General features: G+C 46.5%; 1 protein-coding gene across 1 annotated transcript; it reads right to left on the bottom strand.

The window, feature by feature from the left end:
* Positions 1-1,117: 1,117 nt before the first annotated feature.
* Positions 1,118-14,141, bottom strand: Dnajb13 (DnaJ heat shock protein family (Hsp40) member B13). Its single transcript, XM_057756205.1, has 8 exons — positions 14,015-14,141; positions 10,878-10,981; positions 9,663-9,824; positions 6,263-6,420; positions 5,128-5,241; positions 3,505-3,618; positions 2,834-2,910; positions 1,118-2,395 (listed from the first exon to the last, which is right to left on the bottom strand). The coding sequence occupies exons 1-8, from the start codon at positions 14,080-14,082 to the stop codon at positions 2,242-2,244; spliced, it is 951 nt and encodes a 316-aa protein (XP_057612188.1). The 5' UTR covers positions 14,083-14,141; the 3' UTR covers positions 1,118-2,241.
* Positions 14,142-14,993: the final 852 nt, after the last annotated feature.

Genomic DNA, 14,993 nt, shown 5'->3' with positions numbered 1-14,993 from the left:
GACTAGAGGAATGTCTCAGCAGTTAAGAACACTAGCTACTCTTGCAGACCCAGTACCCGTATCTGTAACTCCAGTTCCATGGAGATCTGTCGCCCCCTTCTGGCCTCTGAGAATAGTGCATGCACATGGTGCACCAAATGTAGGAAAAACACTTCAAGACAAACAACAAAAAGATTTTATTTTTTAAAAAGGACCATCTGGTGGTGATGGCACATGCCTTTTATCCCAGCATTTGGGAGGCAGAGGCAGGAGGATCTCTATGAGTTCATGGCCAGTCTGGCCTACAGAGTGAGTTCCAGGACGGCCAGGGTTACACTATGAAACCCTATGTTGAAAAACAAAGCAACAACAAAAAGGACCCAGAGAAGTGAAGTGACCTGCCCTGTCCTGGTATCTGACCTAAGGCCCACGTTTGACTGTTATACTGAGATGCTTCCTGGAGCCCCAGTCCCAGAGCCTTTGTCTCAAGGTCTCATTTTTTTGTTATTGCTTGCTTTTTGAGATAGGTTTCTCTGTTTATACAGAAATCCTGTCTGTCCTGGAACTTGCTCTGTAGATCATGCTAGCCTTAAACTCAGAGATCCACTTGCCTCTGCCTCCTAAATTCTAGGATTAAAGGCGTGTGCCACCACCCTTAACCCCTATTTCAAGATTTAACTGCCGCTGCCTTCATGGTGTTTTAAAGATGGCTGTAGCCAGGTGGCGATGGTGCACACCTTTAATCCCAGCACTGGGGAGGCAGAGGCAGGTGGATCTCTGAGTTCAAGGCCAGCCTGGTCTACAGAATGAGTTCCAGGACAGGCCCCAAAGATACACAGAGAAACCTTGTCTTGAAAAACAAAAGAATCAGAGGTGACTGCAGGCAGTAGGATAACAAGCTCAGGGGTTTGGGGCCGGCAGGGACAAGATTGAACATATTCAAAAACAAAATGCTTGCCAAGAGCTGAACACCCATTTTTAACAATGAACAACAACAACAAAAAAAATCTTTCAGTTGGTCATGGTGGCACATGCCTATAATCCAGTGTGTGGAATGCTGAGGCGGGAGATCAGGGGTTTTTTTTTTTTTTGGTTTTTCGAGACAGGGTTTCTCTGTGGTTTTGGAGCCTGTCCTGGAACTAGCTCTTGTAGACCAGGCTGGTCTTGAACTCACAGAGATCCACCTGCCTCTGCCTCCCGAGTGCTGGGATTAAAGGCGTGCGCCACCACCGCCCGGCAAGAAATTTTTTTGAAAAGTCAAAAGGACAAATCCTTAAGCTAATAGGGCACTTTGAATGGCAGGATTCTAAGCAATATGAATAATTTGTTTGTTTGTTTGTTTTTTCTCACATCTCGGAAGCCATTGAATCTGCTTGTTGCCTAGACCTCATCACAGCCTAAACTCAAATACCAGCATGGAAAAGAAACACAGTCCTGTCAACTTTGAAGGTACTGGTGTGGGCCACACAACCCTGGCTGCACCCGGAAGCAGGATCTCCTTCAGGCCACCTGGAGTGACCCTCTCTATAATCTAACCATGAGTCTACCAAGAGCTTTCACACCAAAGACCCAGTTCTCACACCTGTAGGCAGGGTGTAAGCTCTACTAAGCAAGTTAGTAACAAATGCAAGAGTCAGGGACAGACCTGGACAGAGCCCAAGTGCCATGCCTCCCAGAACACTGGCCTAAAAGCAGCCTGAGACCCATCTCATAGACACAGAACCAGAGCCAGAGGCAGACAGAGCTCTTCTGGCATTGTGTCCTGGGTGTGACTTTAACTGAAGCTTGTGAGTCTATACAGATTGGCCTAAGGTCTGGTGGCAGCTCAGCCATAGACACCGGAGCACAGGTACAACTGCCGTCTTTCTGTGCTTCCTGTTTCCTGTTTCCCGAAGCAGCACAGTTCCTAGAAGGTTCCTTTGTATATATATGTTGTGAAATGGCAAGAGCAGAGGGACCTTTGACAGGGTCAGTCACATAGCCCTGCCCCATGTACCAAGATGTAAGCAAGAGGTTCTAAACCCTCAGGGAATAGTCCATGCCTAGGAAGCCAAATGGTACCCCAGGTGCCTAGCTTTTCAGGGTCCAAAGGAAGGCAAAGCAGGAAGCTTCTCTCCAGCACACTTCAGGTCATAGAGGATAGGAAAGGAATCTTTATTATATTGGCCTAAGGTCTCACACTTCCCCATCTTCACTGTGGGAGTTGAGTGTGTAAGGCCCAGCTAGCCCTCTCCATCCCTGCTCCTGTCCAGGTGCCCAGAATTAGGTCAGCAATGCCTGGCGCAGCATCTGCTTCTTCTGTGGTGTGAGGCGGGTGGGGAATTGGATGTCAAAGAAAATGAAGAGGTCCCCCTTCTTGGTAGGATCCTCAGGCAGTGGCATACCCTCACCTGGCACCATCTTGAAGTACTTGGGACTGAGAGAGAAAAGAAGCGTAGAAGTCTCAGAGAGAGAGTGTCCAACGGGTCCACACCGCCCTAACCCACAGGTCCACAGGAATGGGCCGTGCGACACTTCCTAGGGAGCAGAGCAGACTCTGGGGGCAGAATCATAACTTTCCTGTCAGGGACTTTTCTTGGAAAAACACTTGGGGGCCACTCCTGCATATTCTGATGAGAAGTTTGGAGAATGGAAGCAAGAGAATGACTGATACTGGGGTTCTCAGGCCTCTACGGGGGCTTCATACATATTAGAGAAAAGCATTCCTTCTTTGTAGTGAACACAGCCCCACAGCTCAGAGAGAAAGGTGGATTTGGGTTTCAGCCTGAGGGAGCCGTCCTGTGGCTGCAGCCTGTACAGTTCCACCGTCCAAGTCTCAGTCCATCCTTACTTGTTACCAGGTAGATATACTTACTGGACGATGTCATTGATGGGGATGTTGAGCAGACGATCATCTAGGGTCTTCACCTCCACGGTGCAGCAGGTGAGAGCCTGGAGAGGTTTGAATGAGAGGTGGATATGCAGAATGTCACCACAGCCATTCTATTTTAAAGGCATTCAGGAGCTTACTTGGGTTCCAACCCTGAGCTGGACACCAGGCAGGGTGGCAAAAGGCTGTTCAGGAACTACTTGTGAATGAGTCATGACCTGCCTTCTAGTTTGAAGTATGGTAGGTCGGGTTGGTGATAACAGAGTGTAAGGGTTTTGTGAGGCAGTAATGGCAGGTTCTGTGGGAGGAGAACCATACAGCAGTAACAGCAATTGAAGAGCCTCCAGGGTGAGGTGGACAGGTATGAAAGTGCCTCAACCAGGCAGGTGTGCTCACCCTGAAGTCTGAAGGGCAAAGAACAAGTCAACAGGGGCACCCTGAAGAGACAGTGGGGACGGCGGCAGGGTCAGGACAGTGTGTAGAAAAATGAGGAAGGGGGCAAGGAGAAGCTATTCCACAGATCCACCCAGTGCCAAGGAGAGAGACACAAGACCCTGTGATTTCTAGAAGTTGGTTGGTGGAGATGAAGCCTAAGCTGCTACAAGTGGGGTTCATTCTGGGTCTCCATGCTCTTCTTCTTCACTGTACCCACTCACCTTACCCAAAGGAATGGGGTACACAAAGAAGAGGTTGTCAAGCTCCCTGCGGAAGCGAGGATGCAGTTTCTCCTTTACGATGAAGATAATATCAGCCGGGATAATGTTGGGGCCCTGGGCAGGAAAAGCCAAGGGGTAACAGGTTTATTGCTTGCATGATTTGGCCAATTTTCAGCCGCTGCTTGCCTCCATGTCTTCCCCTGTGCAATGGAGAATTATGCCCAGTTTTCAGGGTGGCCTAGGGCCACTTCCTAGAGAAGCCTACCCTGTTTCACTCCCCGTTCCCAAAGTACTTCTATACTGAGCATGCCCATATAAACCTACTCAGTATGGGGCAGGGACTTCCTTGTGTGACAGCTGGACACTGAGCTGGCCCAGACAACTTCTCTGCAGGTCAGTAACTCAGAAACTATTTCTCTGCTTCAGCAAGGCACCCTGAACTCAAACCTCTCTTCTGGCCTCTGTAGACAGAAAGAAAGCTATTTCTGCAGCTCCCAGTGTGAGAAATAACCCGACAGTTATTCCTCAGCAAGCTCAAGACCAGGATAAAGGGAGGCCCAAAGGCTGGGCTCTGAGGAGACTCTAGGGTCATATGGGAAGATTGGGAAATGCTGCTCAGAGCAGGGGATGTTGGCTTTGGGTATCTGTTGTTTGCCTGCTTTCTTATGACAGGGTCTTGCTCTGTAGCCCAAGTTGACACAGTCACCAAGTCAAGACTGAACTTGAACTCCTAGGCTCAAGTGATTCCCCTGCCTCAGGCTCCTGAGTAGCTTCGACTCCCAGTGAACCATATTGAAGAGTGATTGTTGGAAGCAGGTATTCTACAGGTGAGAAAGAGAATGGGTATAGGCAAGGGAATTAATCTCTTTCAGCTCTGAGCCCTCCATTATTTCAGTTCATCTCAGCACATAAGGACTCAGCATCCTTAGCACAGTAATTCGATGTTTTCCCACAGATATGTATTTTAATTTCAAATCATCATTAATAGAATGCTTCTGAGCAGCCTCTCTCCTTGGGCTTTCTTAGGGATTACTACCCAAGAACACTGGAGGGGAAGCTGAGGACCCTTCTGTCTCTCTGTCTGCCAGCACTGGGGTTACAGGAGTGGTGCTGAGGATCAAGTCCAGGTCTCCATCCTTGGCTGGTATTGAACCTCCTCCTCAAACCCTTCTTTTAGCTTTTGTGTTCTTTTCTTTTTGGTTTTGTTTTTTTGAGTCAGGGTTTCTCTGTGCAGCTCTGGCTGCCTGGAACTTAGTAGACCAGGCTGGCCTCGAACTCAAAGAGATCCACCTGCCTCTGCCTCCTGAATGATGGAATTAACAGTGTGTACCACCACTATCTGGTGCTTTTTGTGTTCTTATCTTGAGCAAGTCCCTTCCATGTGGAGCCCTAGTTTTCCCACTGTGTAAAATGATAATAACCCCAAACTGCATCTACAGAAGCATTTTGAGGCTCTGTCCTTGGGAAGGAACTCTAGAGACCACCTCATTCTACTAGACCAGAACTTGTAGGAATAAGAAAAACAAAACAAAACAAAAGAAACAAACCATGGTCTCCTACCCTCTCAGTCCTCCCACCATGTGAGCCTGGAGACTCACCCCAGCTAGCTTCTCACCCTCTCACCTGGTCCCCTTCCTTCTCAAAGGTGATGCGTGTGCCCTGCCTCCACCCAGGCCTCACATCGATTGTCAGAATCTTGTCCTTTATGGTTGAGGAATATTTATCTTCATTTAGCACCTGCAGCAATAGAGGTGGGAGTGAGGAGTCGACTCGGGATGTCTCTGTGGAGTTCGTGCTCAGACAGTACCCATAGCAATGCGGGTGAACTGCCAGAGCCATTCCCACTCCCATCCCACTGCCACTGCCACTGGATCTAAGAACTTGTGACTCTCCAAGGCAAAGCATGTCCTCAGACTGATGAAGCTGTGGCCTGAGACAACAGTCACCAACAGGAACACAGTGAAAGGTTCCTCTCTCCAAATCCCAGAAGTCTGACCTTATCTCAAAGTTCTCTCAACCCTTCTCCAGGCTCCATGGCATTTTACTGTCTAGTACAAGCCCACTAGAGACCCCAGACTTCAGTTTATAGTTTAAATTATTGGTTGATATAAAGAAAATAGGGGCTGGTCACAAGAGTGCAGCAGACTTTCTGAAGGTAAGCTATTGAACCTCATACAAAGCATCCCACCATCCTGTCCCCAATCCAATGAGCACAGAGAACTGCCTTTGGGAAGCATGGCCAAAGTGGCCATCTCCCCCAAGCAAAGGGAGGAAGAGGGCTGGACCACAGACCATGGTCAGGCCAAGTACTGAATGAATATTCACAAGGGTCTTCCCTAAGCTGTCACCTTAGAGACTGTACCAGCCCACCTCCATGTCCACCCTGTGGCCATACACATACTCTTGGGAATGTGGTCTGGAAATGCCCTGGAATGGAGCTTGTAGGAGATTCCTTCTGCTCCTACTTCTCCACTTTCCAAAATGGTGGGACTGGACTGAAAAGGGAAGGATCCTGTCCCCATGAGGAGGCTGCAGAAATGATTTCTGCACCAGAAGGAAAGGTGAATCCTCTCTGTTATTCATTTCAAATGTCAGATTCTAGAATCTAAAATCTAAAATTGCTGAGTCTCTTGGTCTAAGATCCAATGGTTCTGTCAGAAAGGATCACCGAGTTTCCCAACAGTTAGGCGAAGGGGAGGTGACAGGGAGATTTGTAGGGTTAGAAGGCGCCTGCTAAGAGGAGCAAGCTAATACGCACCCTTCGGGAGATCTTAATCTTTTTGGTGCAGCCAAAGAATAAGTCCTCAAGGGACAAATAGAGGTCTCGTTCGATTGGAGGGTCTTGTTTCTGGACTCCTCGGCCGCGAAGACCCCCAAAATTCAAATCTATATCATTTCCTTCTGCATCAAAAAATTCTAAAAGGAGATGGGAAGATGAGTAACAGAAATAATGTCCGAAGACAGATGACAGACACACAGACAGGTACACACACACACACACACACACACACACACACACACACACACACACACACACGTATTCCCTTCAACCTCTTCAGTGACCCAGGGCTAAGTTTCAGTGTAACATTTCCACTTCTCAGAGCTACAGACCAAGGGGCTATTTATTTCATTTCATTTTGGTTTTAGCCTTGAACTCAAAGCAATCCTCCTGTCCCAGTCTCCTGAATGCTGGAATGACAGGTATGAGCCACCACACTGGCTTTAAGAAACTACCCTTAGCTTCAGACCAGTGAGCATCAGGCTTGACAGGCCCCAGTGCTTCCTGGGACTCCCACGGAGTGAGGTGCTGCCAGCTCCTGCTGCGTGAACACACTGAGACATCGCTCTAAGGGGGAGATCCTGGTAGAGCAGAGAAGACTCCATTCAGGTGGAGTAGGTTCGAACCGCCCATCTACTCTACCCTCAGACCCCACTGGCCCCTCTCCGTCTCTCCCAAGAATATTCTAGACAAGCCAGGGTCAAGTGCTCTAGAGTTACTAGTTTATATGAAGAAGGACTTGGTGGTCCATGGCAACTGTGAATGATTGCCGGCATGTCTCAAGTACCTTCCGTCAGCTTCATCTACCCCTGCCTGCCTGATGCCCTTGCCTTTAGCCTGATGCAGCAAAAGAGAGATACCCTTCCTGATCTGTGTAGAGTACTATAATTCTTTGGATCTCAGTTCTTTAGCCTGTGGTATGGGGTAATGCTTGCCCTATCTATACCATTAAGATGAGAAACAGCTAACCTTGGGTGAGCCTGTTGTGAATCAGGCTCTGTACCCAGTGACTTTCTTTACTTTTTGGCTCAGAGAGGTCAACAAAATGCTCACATCTCCACAGCTAGTGAGTAATGATGTTAGGACTTCTACCACCAGACCACTTCACCACAGAAACTGTAGCCTTGGTCACTATGATATATTGCTAGATGTGGGGTCCTTTGTAGAGTGGAATGAGAGGGCCCTTTGTATTCTGCAGAGGTGGCTGTTATGTACCCAGTTTCTCATGACTAATGTCATGGGATGAATGTGTCAAGTTAGATGGTGAATGTTCAACAGTAGGGAATGTGCAGTGGCTGAAGACGTGATGGCCCAGGGACCTGTGTCACGGCTCAGCAAATAAGGGCACTGTGACCAATTCCTTGAGGTTGAAGCAGACAACTGACTCCTGAGGGTGGTCCTTTGATTTATACTCTCTAAATAAATGTAAGAAAAATCCTTTTTAAAAAAATGACCAAGAACGTAGTTCCATGATAAAGTCTTTGCCTAGAACAGTGGTTCTCAACCTTCCTAATGCTCGATCCTTCCTTTAATACAGTTCCTCATGTTGTGGTGACCCCCAATCATAAAGTTATTTTTGTTGCTACTTTGTAATTTTGCTACTGTTATGAACTATAATGTAAATAGTTTTGGAGTTAGAGCCTTGTTGAAAGGCTGTGACTCATTGGTTGAGAACCACTGCTCTGACCATACAAGGCCCCAATTTCAATTCTTAGCATCACAGACTATTTTTTTAAATTTTTAAAAATATTTCTTTTTTTATTATGTATACAATATTCTGTCTGTGTGTATGTCTGCAGACCAGAAGAGGGCACTAGACCTCATTCCAGATGGTTGTGAGCCACCATGTGGTTGTCAGGAATTGAACTCAGGACCTTTGGAAGAGCAGACAATGCTCTTAACCACTGAGCCATCTCTTCAGCCCCCATCAGAGACTACTTTTAAAGACAGAAGATTTCTGGAAGGACATGGGAGATGTTAATGACAAGTAGGTGCATTTAGGAGAGGAAAAGAAATGGAGGGTTAGAATATTTTTCAGTAACTTTCATTATGATTTTGGTGTGATGGTTTACATGTGTGATCCAGGACTTGGGAGGCTAAAGAATTTGAAGCCAGCCTGGGCTACAGAGAGTGATCCTGACTCAGATAAGTAAGTAATCCTTTCCCCCTCCATGTACTGTGTTTATTTTTCAAATAGAGAAAACCGGGCTGAATGTGGTGACTCACACCTGTAATCCTAGCACTTGGGTGGCTAATCCAGGATCACCATGAATACAGAGCCAGCTGGACTACAAAATGAATTTGGAACTACATGCACTACAGAGACCAAGCCTAGGAGGCTGCAGAGATGGCTCAGTGGTTAAGAGCACTTCTGGTGCTTGGCGGTTGTGGCACGTGCCTTTAATCCCAACACTCGGGATGCAGAGATGGGCAGATCTCTGTGAGTTTGAGGCCAACCTGATCTACAGAGCTGGTTCCAGGAAAGCTAAGGCTACACAGAGAAACCCTGTCTCAAAAAATTTTTTTTAAAAAAAACAAAAACAAAAAGAGCACTTGTTGCTCTTGCAGAGAACCCAAATTCAGTTTTCAGTACCTACATGGCGACTTACAACGATCCCTAATTCCTGTTCCATGGATCTGATGTTTTATTCTGACTTCCTTGGGCACCAAGCACACACATGTGCACATACCTACAGGCATAACTGCCACACACATAAAACAAATATAAAATTTTTAAAAATAAAAAAGAAAGAAAACTGGGTGTAGTGGCACATGCCTATAATCCCAGCATTTGGGAGGCAGGAGGACCAGGAGTTTTTTGTTTTGTTTTGTTTTTTAATAATTTATTTAATTGTATTTTATTCAAACTGGTGTTTTGCCTGCATGTACGTCTGTGTGAGACTATCAGATTCCCTGGAACAGGAAGTATGAACAGGTGTGAGCTGCTACGTGGGTACTAGGAATTGAACTTGGGTCCTCTGGAAAAGCAGTCAGTGCTCTTAACCACTGAGCCATCTCTTCACTCCCCCCCCCTTTTATTTTTTTTTTTCAAGACAGGGTTTCTCTGTTTTTCAATGAAAGTCTGTCCTGGAACATACTCTTGTAGCCAGGCTGGCCTTGAACTCACAGAGATTCACTTGCCTCTGTCTTCTGAGTGCTGAGATTAAAGGCATGCACCACCACTGCCTGGCAAGGATTTAGAAATTTAAGGTCATCCTTGGTTAAACAGCAAGTCTAAGGCTGGTGTGGGATACATGTTTCAATAATAATAATAATAATACAAAATAAATAAAAAGTAACCAAACATAACCACCAAAAAAGGTATTTTCTCCAGCTGTGTTCTTTCCCAGTGAGGCAAGGGGTAGGGTGGGATTCTTACCACTGAAGGGGTTGTCTCCTCCAAAAAACTCGTGAAACACCTTTTCAGGGTTGCCATGGAAGACGTAGCCTGTTGTCCATGGAGTCTGAGATCCAAACTCCAGAGGAATCCCACCCTTCAGGCCTTCCTCGCCAAACTTGTCATAGATGCCTCTCTTCACGGCTGTGGATACATGTGACTTTGAGGAGGGACATGGGGCTTGTGAGGCTGGAGAGGCTGGGAGCTAGTGAGAAAGCTGGGGAAGGTGATGGGCCAGGACAGCCTTATCTTCTGCATCCTGCTGCCTGGAACTGTCTAGAAGTTAGAGCTTCAGTATCACTATCACTGTGTGAGTTTCCAAGTCATTTGTCTATCCTATAGAGTCTATAGTATGGCCAGATAGCCCAGAAAAGCAATGAGAAAAATTTGCCTGGTTTGGAACTGGAAGGTCAGGTATGTATCTGATTTGGCCTAGTTCATTTTTGGAAGGGAAACTAGAATTAAAATTTTAGAATCTAAGAATTCTGAACTTGCAAATTTTAGAGTTCTGAAAAGTCAGGGCTGGGAGTCATAGTTTAGCTATTCTCATGAACAATAGCCACAATCACAGTCACCAAAGCAGCCCTAAGGAGGCCTGCTGGGCTGCTGTTCTTTGCTGGGTCGTGAGTCACCCTCACCCCGCATAACTGATTTCCTATGGCTCTAAGGCTCTCTGTGGCTCTCTGCTCCTTCTGTCCCTGAAGGCAGTCTGGGAAGGATAAATGAGTGCCTGCTCCTTCTCAGCCGTCTGCCCCAGAAGCTGGCATCCTCCTCTGAACCTCAGGGAGGCTCCTCTCTGCCTGGCTGGAGGCAAGGGAACATGCCCCACTGCTGAACTGCCTCAGCGGGGCGAGCAATAAGCCCACCCACCTAATGGCCTGGTTTCTACTCAGTTTATCTAGATACTGTGCAGGGAGGATGGTTGCTTACTCTTTTTTTTGTTTTTTTTTGTTTTTTTTTTTTTTTTGTTTTTCGAAACAGGGTTTCTCTGTAGCTTTGGTGCCCGTCCCGGAACTAGCTCTTGTAGACCAGGCTGGTCTCGAACTCCCAGAGATTCGCCTGCCTCTGCCTCCCGAGTGCTGGTATTAAAGGCGTGCGCCACCACAGCCCGGCTGTTTGCTTACTCTTTACTGACAGCCTAGACACTCGAGGAATGATCCTAACGGAGCAGCGAGTGACAGCCCCACCATCACTCACGGTCGCTCAGCACATCATAGGCTTCTGCTATTTGCCTGAATGTCTCTGGTGCAGATGGCTCGTTTGACTTCAATGGGTGGTTCTTCAGGGCAAGTTTCCGGTACCTAGATGAGGGAGAAAATGCAAGCCCTTGCCTCTGACCTGCTTCTGAGGGCTGGAGCATGGCTCAGGGCTGACTTTTTCTGTCTAGCTTTGGTACAAACCATGGAGAGTGGTGTGGATATCAGTGGCTGTGGGGTGTGCTGCTTGGATCTTTTGGAAGAGACCTTGGGGTAGAGAGCACAACTGGCCAGCAGCCCTGACAGCTGCCACCTAGACAACTGTTAAAGGCTGCTTGTCCTCTTAGCTCCCACAGCCGAGACCTAATTCAGTAAAGATTTAGTGATAGTTCACCTGTGAGACACGGGACACCCCCAATGCCAGCTTTTTGTCACTGTGACAACATAACTGAGAATAACTACCTAAAAAGAGGAACAACTTATTTTGGCGAATAGTTTTCATCCATGGTTGGCTAGCACTGCTGCTTTCAGGCTGAACATCATAACAAGAACAAAGCTGATCACCTGAATGACAGCCAGGAAGGACAGCCGGAAAGAAAAGTGGTGAGGGAGAAAGAGAGAAGAGAGGAGAAAGGGGGAGGGGGAGCAGGGAAAATGGGGATGGATAGGGAAGAGAAAAGAAAGAAATAGTATGGAGAGGAGAGAGAAGAGAGAAACACGGTGAGGGAAGGTCCAAGGACAAGACATCAAAGGCTAACCTCCAGAGACGTGCTGTTTCTAATACTCCCTGCCTTGTGATAGCCTATTCCAATATGAAGAAAATAACCCATCAATTAATTAATTAATGAAGGGCCGGGCGGTGGTGGCGTACACCTTTAATACCAGCACTCGGAGGCAGAGGCAGGCGTATCTCTGTGAGTTCGAGGCCAGCCTTGTCTACAAGAGCTAGTTCCAGGACAGGAACCAAAAGCTACGGAGAAACCCTGTCTCGAAAATCCAAAACAAACAAACAAACAAACAATTAATTAATGATGAAGTTTATACCCTCATGAGCTAGTTGTTTCCCAGTAGCACAACGTGCTAGGAGCCAAGCCTTTTTTTTTTTTTTTTTTGAGATAATCTCTCACTGTCTCATAAATTCTACTACAGCTGCTGGTTCTCAAGTGCCAATGATCTGCCTGTCTCAAGACACACCCATGAGAGACTGTAACATACACAAGGCTCAAACTTTAAAAGTAGTTACAGTAGAAGAGTTATGGGCTATCATTGGGAACATACAATTCTTTTTATCGCTCTTATCTCCATGAGTCCATATGCTAGATTTCTGGGCATTTTCATACAGATTATCTCATCTGATCCTATTTTAATACCACAACTCCTGCTCTTTAAGAAGTATGTGTGCATCTGTACAGGTACACATGTGGGCACACACGTGTGGAGGTCAGAGGACAACCTCTCCTGTTGTTCCTCTGTCCACCTCAGTTATTAACACAGTCTCTCACTGACCTGGGATTCTCCAAGTAGCTAGGCTGATTGTCTAGGCAACCGCAGGAATTCATTACCTTTCTCTCCTCCCAGGAGCCAGGGTTACAAGCAAAACACAACTTTTTTTTTTTTTTTAAATGTGGGTTCTAGGGATCCAACTCAGGTCCTCCAGCTTGTACAGCAAACATTTTACCAACTGGGCCATATCCTTTTCTCCTCCACACTTTTGCTTCTTTTAGAGATAGAAACTGAGGTTCAGAAAGGTTGACTTGCCTGAGTGTGTCATACTTGATGTCTCAAGGGTTTCTAGCTTGTGCTAGGTTGACATAAAACTAGCCAGTGCAGTTGGTCTTGCAGTGACTAAGCTGTGCTTGTATGTTTGTTAACTTTTCGTTTGATGAGTCCCACTGACTACCTGCTTTCTATCATGGAAACCTTCCACTTGATAGTGGAACCTTTCACTGGCCAGTGAAAGCCCTGAGCAATGGGTGGCATCTTCCACTGTACCAAATTGTTCTCAATTTTTAAATGAGTTTATCATCTTTCTCTATCCCCACTCGACACTCCCTTCAATCCACACAGGAACCTGACCTAGGGAGGTAGGGATGGTGTCTAATTTCTGATTCCATTCGTCACATACAAGCTCCTGGAATAAAAATGGCATTTACCTTTCAGGGTCACTTGAGGATTAAGTAAAACAATGATAGAAAGCTCTCAGAACAGCTTCTCCACATCCAATACAAGCAACTAGCATGTCCCCAAACCTCGAGTTGCCTTGATGCTTCCTTTTCCTTCATGCCTTTAATGGCACAATCAATTGTCAACTTCAGTTTCTTCTCTTCCTCTCCAGCCCATGAAAGAGCACCTTAACCCTCCTTTAAGCCTTGTTTTTTGGCTTAATTATCAGGACAGCTTCCCAAGAAGCCGCTCACCTCTCAAGACAGCACCAGGTACTTCTTTTATAACAATACATATTCCATGACAATGGCCTGCACAGTGCACAACCTGAAATTAGTACTCAATAAATTCTTGCCCAAAACTTTTTTTCAAAGAAAAAAATTTAAAAGATCAAAAAATTTCAACAATACAGTCTGACTTCTGTCCTAGATGCCCCCCTAAACACACTTTTGAACAGAGCCTTGCTGTGCAGCCTAAGTAGCTCAGGCTGTGCACCAACTATTTGAGGATTACAGGCAGGTACCATCACACCCATATCTAGACTTTCACAGAGTCCCTGAGACTTGACAGAGATATTCAGAGATGAGTATCAATCAGTGACAAAAACCCATATAATGGCCAGAATGGAAACTGCAACATCCTCTTGTCCAAGTCATTTCTGGTTCACCGTCCTGTGATCTCTATGAGACTCAGGATAAGGTCCAAATTATCCGTTGTCCTCATTTCATAGCTAGGAATTCGAACATGACCCAATAGGACATAATGGGGCCGAGGACTGGACACGGGGAGCCCACTGGTGCACTACAGGTGTGTCTGAATTTCCAGTCTGCGTCCTGACCAGCTCAAAGCCAGGATATGGTATGCAAGAGGAAAGAGGTGCCCCTTTCCTGCCCTAAGCTTCACAGGGAAGCGATTTGGGTGGCTTCAGGGTGGGGCTGCCTCAGCAGGAGCCAGGCTCCGATTCCGTCGACTTACGCCTTCTTGATCTGGGCATCCTCCGAGTTGCGATTGACCTGGAGTACAGCATAGTAATCCATCCCCATGGCTGACAGCAGTGAATCAGTTTTTCCTCAGACTCCAGCCTCTGTTCGTCAGCGTTCTGTGTTTGCTCCTGGCAACCACGAAGGGCACTCTGGGAACTGTAGTCTTTCTCCGTTTCAAAACAATGGCCCTAGGGTACTCATAGCTGGTTCTGTGACCCGATAAAGGTCACACAGCTCAGAAACTAGAGTCCCTGAACACTTCTTTATTTTTTTAGTACAGCAGTTACCATGAATTTTTAAAATTTCAGACCAAAGCCGGGTGTAATGGTGCAACACCTTTAATTTCAGCACTCAGCAGAGGCAGTTGGGTCCCTGTGGGCTGGAGGGTAGCCTGATCTACACAATTAATTCCTTGTGAGTCTAAAGTCCTTCAGAGATCCACCAGTCTGACTCAAGTTTCAGTTTTAGTAAATTAGAGGCTTTTTATTACAAAGAGTCTGGCCAGAACCAAACCAAAGAGTTTCCTAAGTAAGGCACTGGCCATTGTTAGCCAAAAGATTATAAAGGCAAAACCCACAGTTATAATTTTTGGGAGCCAAATTAACTCAGATCCTGTCTGGGTACAGGCAAGGCTTGATTGTGGTTTGTTTTGTGGGTTTTTCTTCTTCTTTTTGAGACACTGTTTCTTTGTGAAGCCTTGGTTATCTTAGAACTCACTCTGTAGACCAGGCTGGTCTTAAACTCTTAGAGATCTGGCTGCCATTGCCTCCCAAAGAGTTAAAAGTGTGCATCTCCCCCCCCCCCTTCCCCACATACCCAGGGCTTGATTTTGTCCAGCAGGTGCCTCAGCCCCCAAGTGTTTCATAACAAAAGCAGAACTTAACAGCTAACTTGTTGAATACTGTGACCCATTATCTTGTAGGGAGCACTGAGGCAGTGAAATATTTTTGTAACAATGAGCAATTTTTTAA

Source organism: Chionomys nivalis, chromosome 23 (genome assembly GCF_950005125.1).
Source record: "Chionomys nivalis chromosome 23, mChiNiv1.1, whole genome shotgun sequence".
NCBI lineage: Eukaryota > Metazoa > Chordata > Mammalia > Rodentia > Cricetidae > Chionomys > Chionomys nivalis.
The sequence above is the reverse complement of the archived record's forward strand: the minus strand, read 5'-3'. Positions and strand labels throughout refer to the sequence as shown.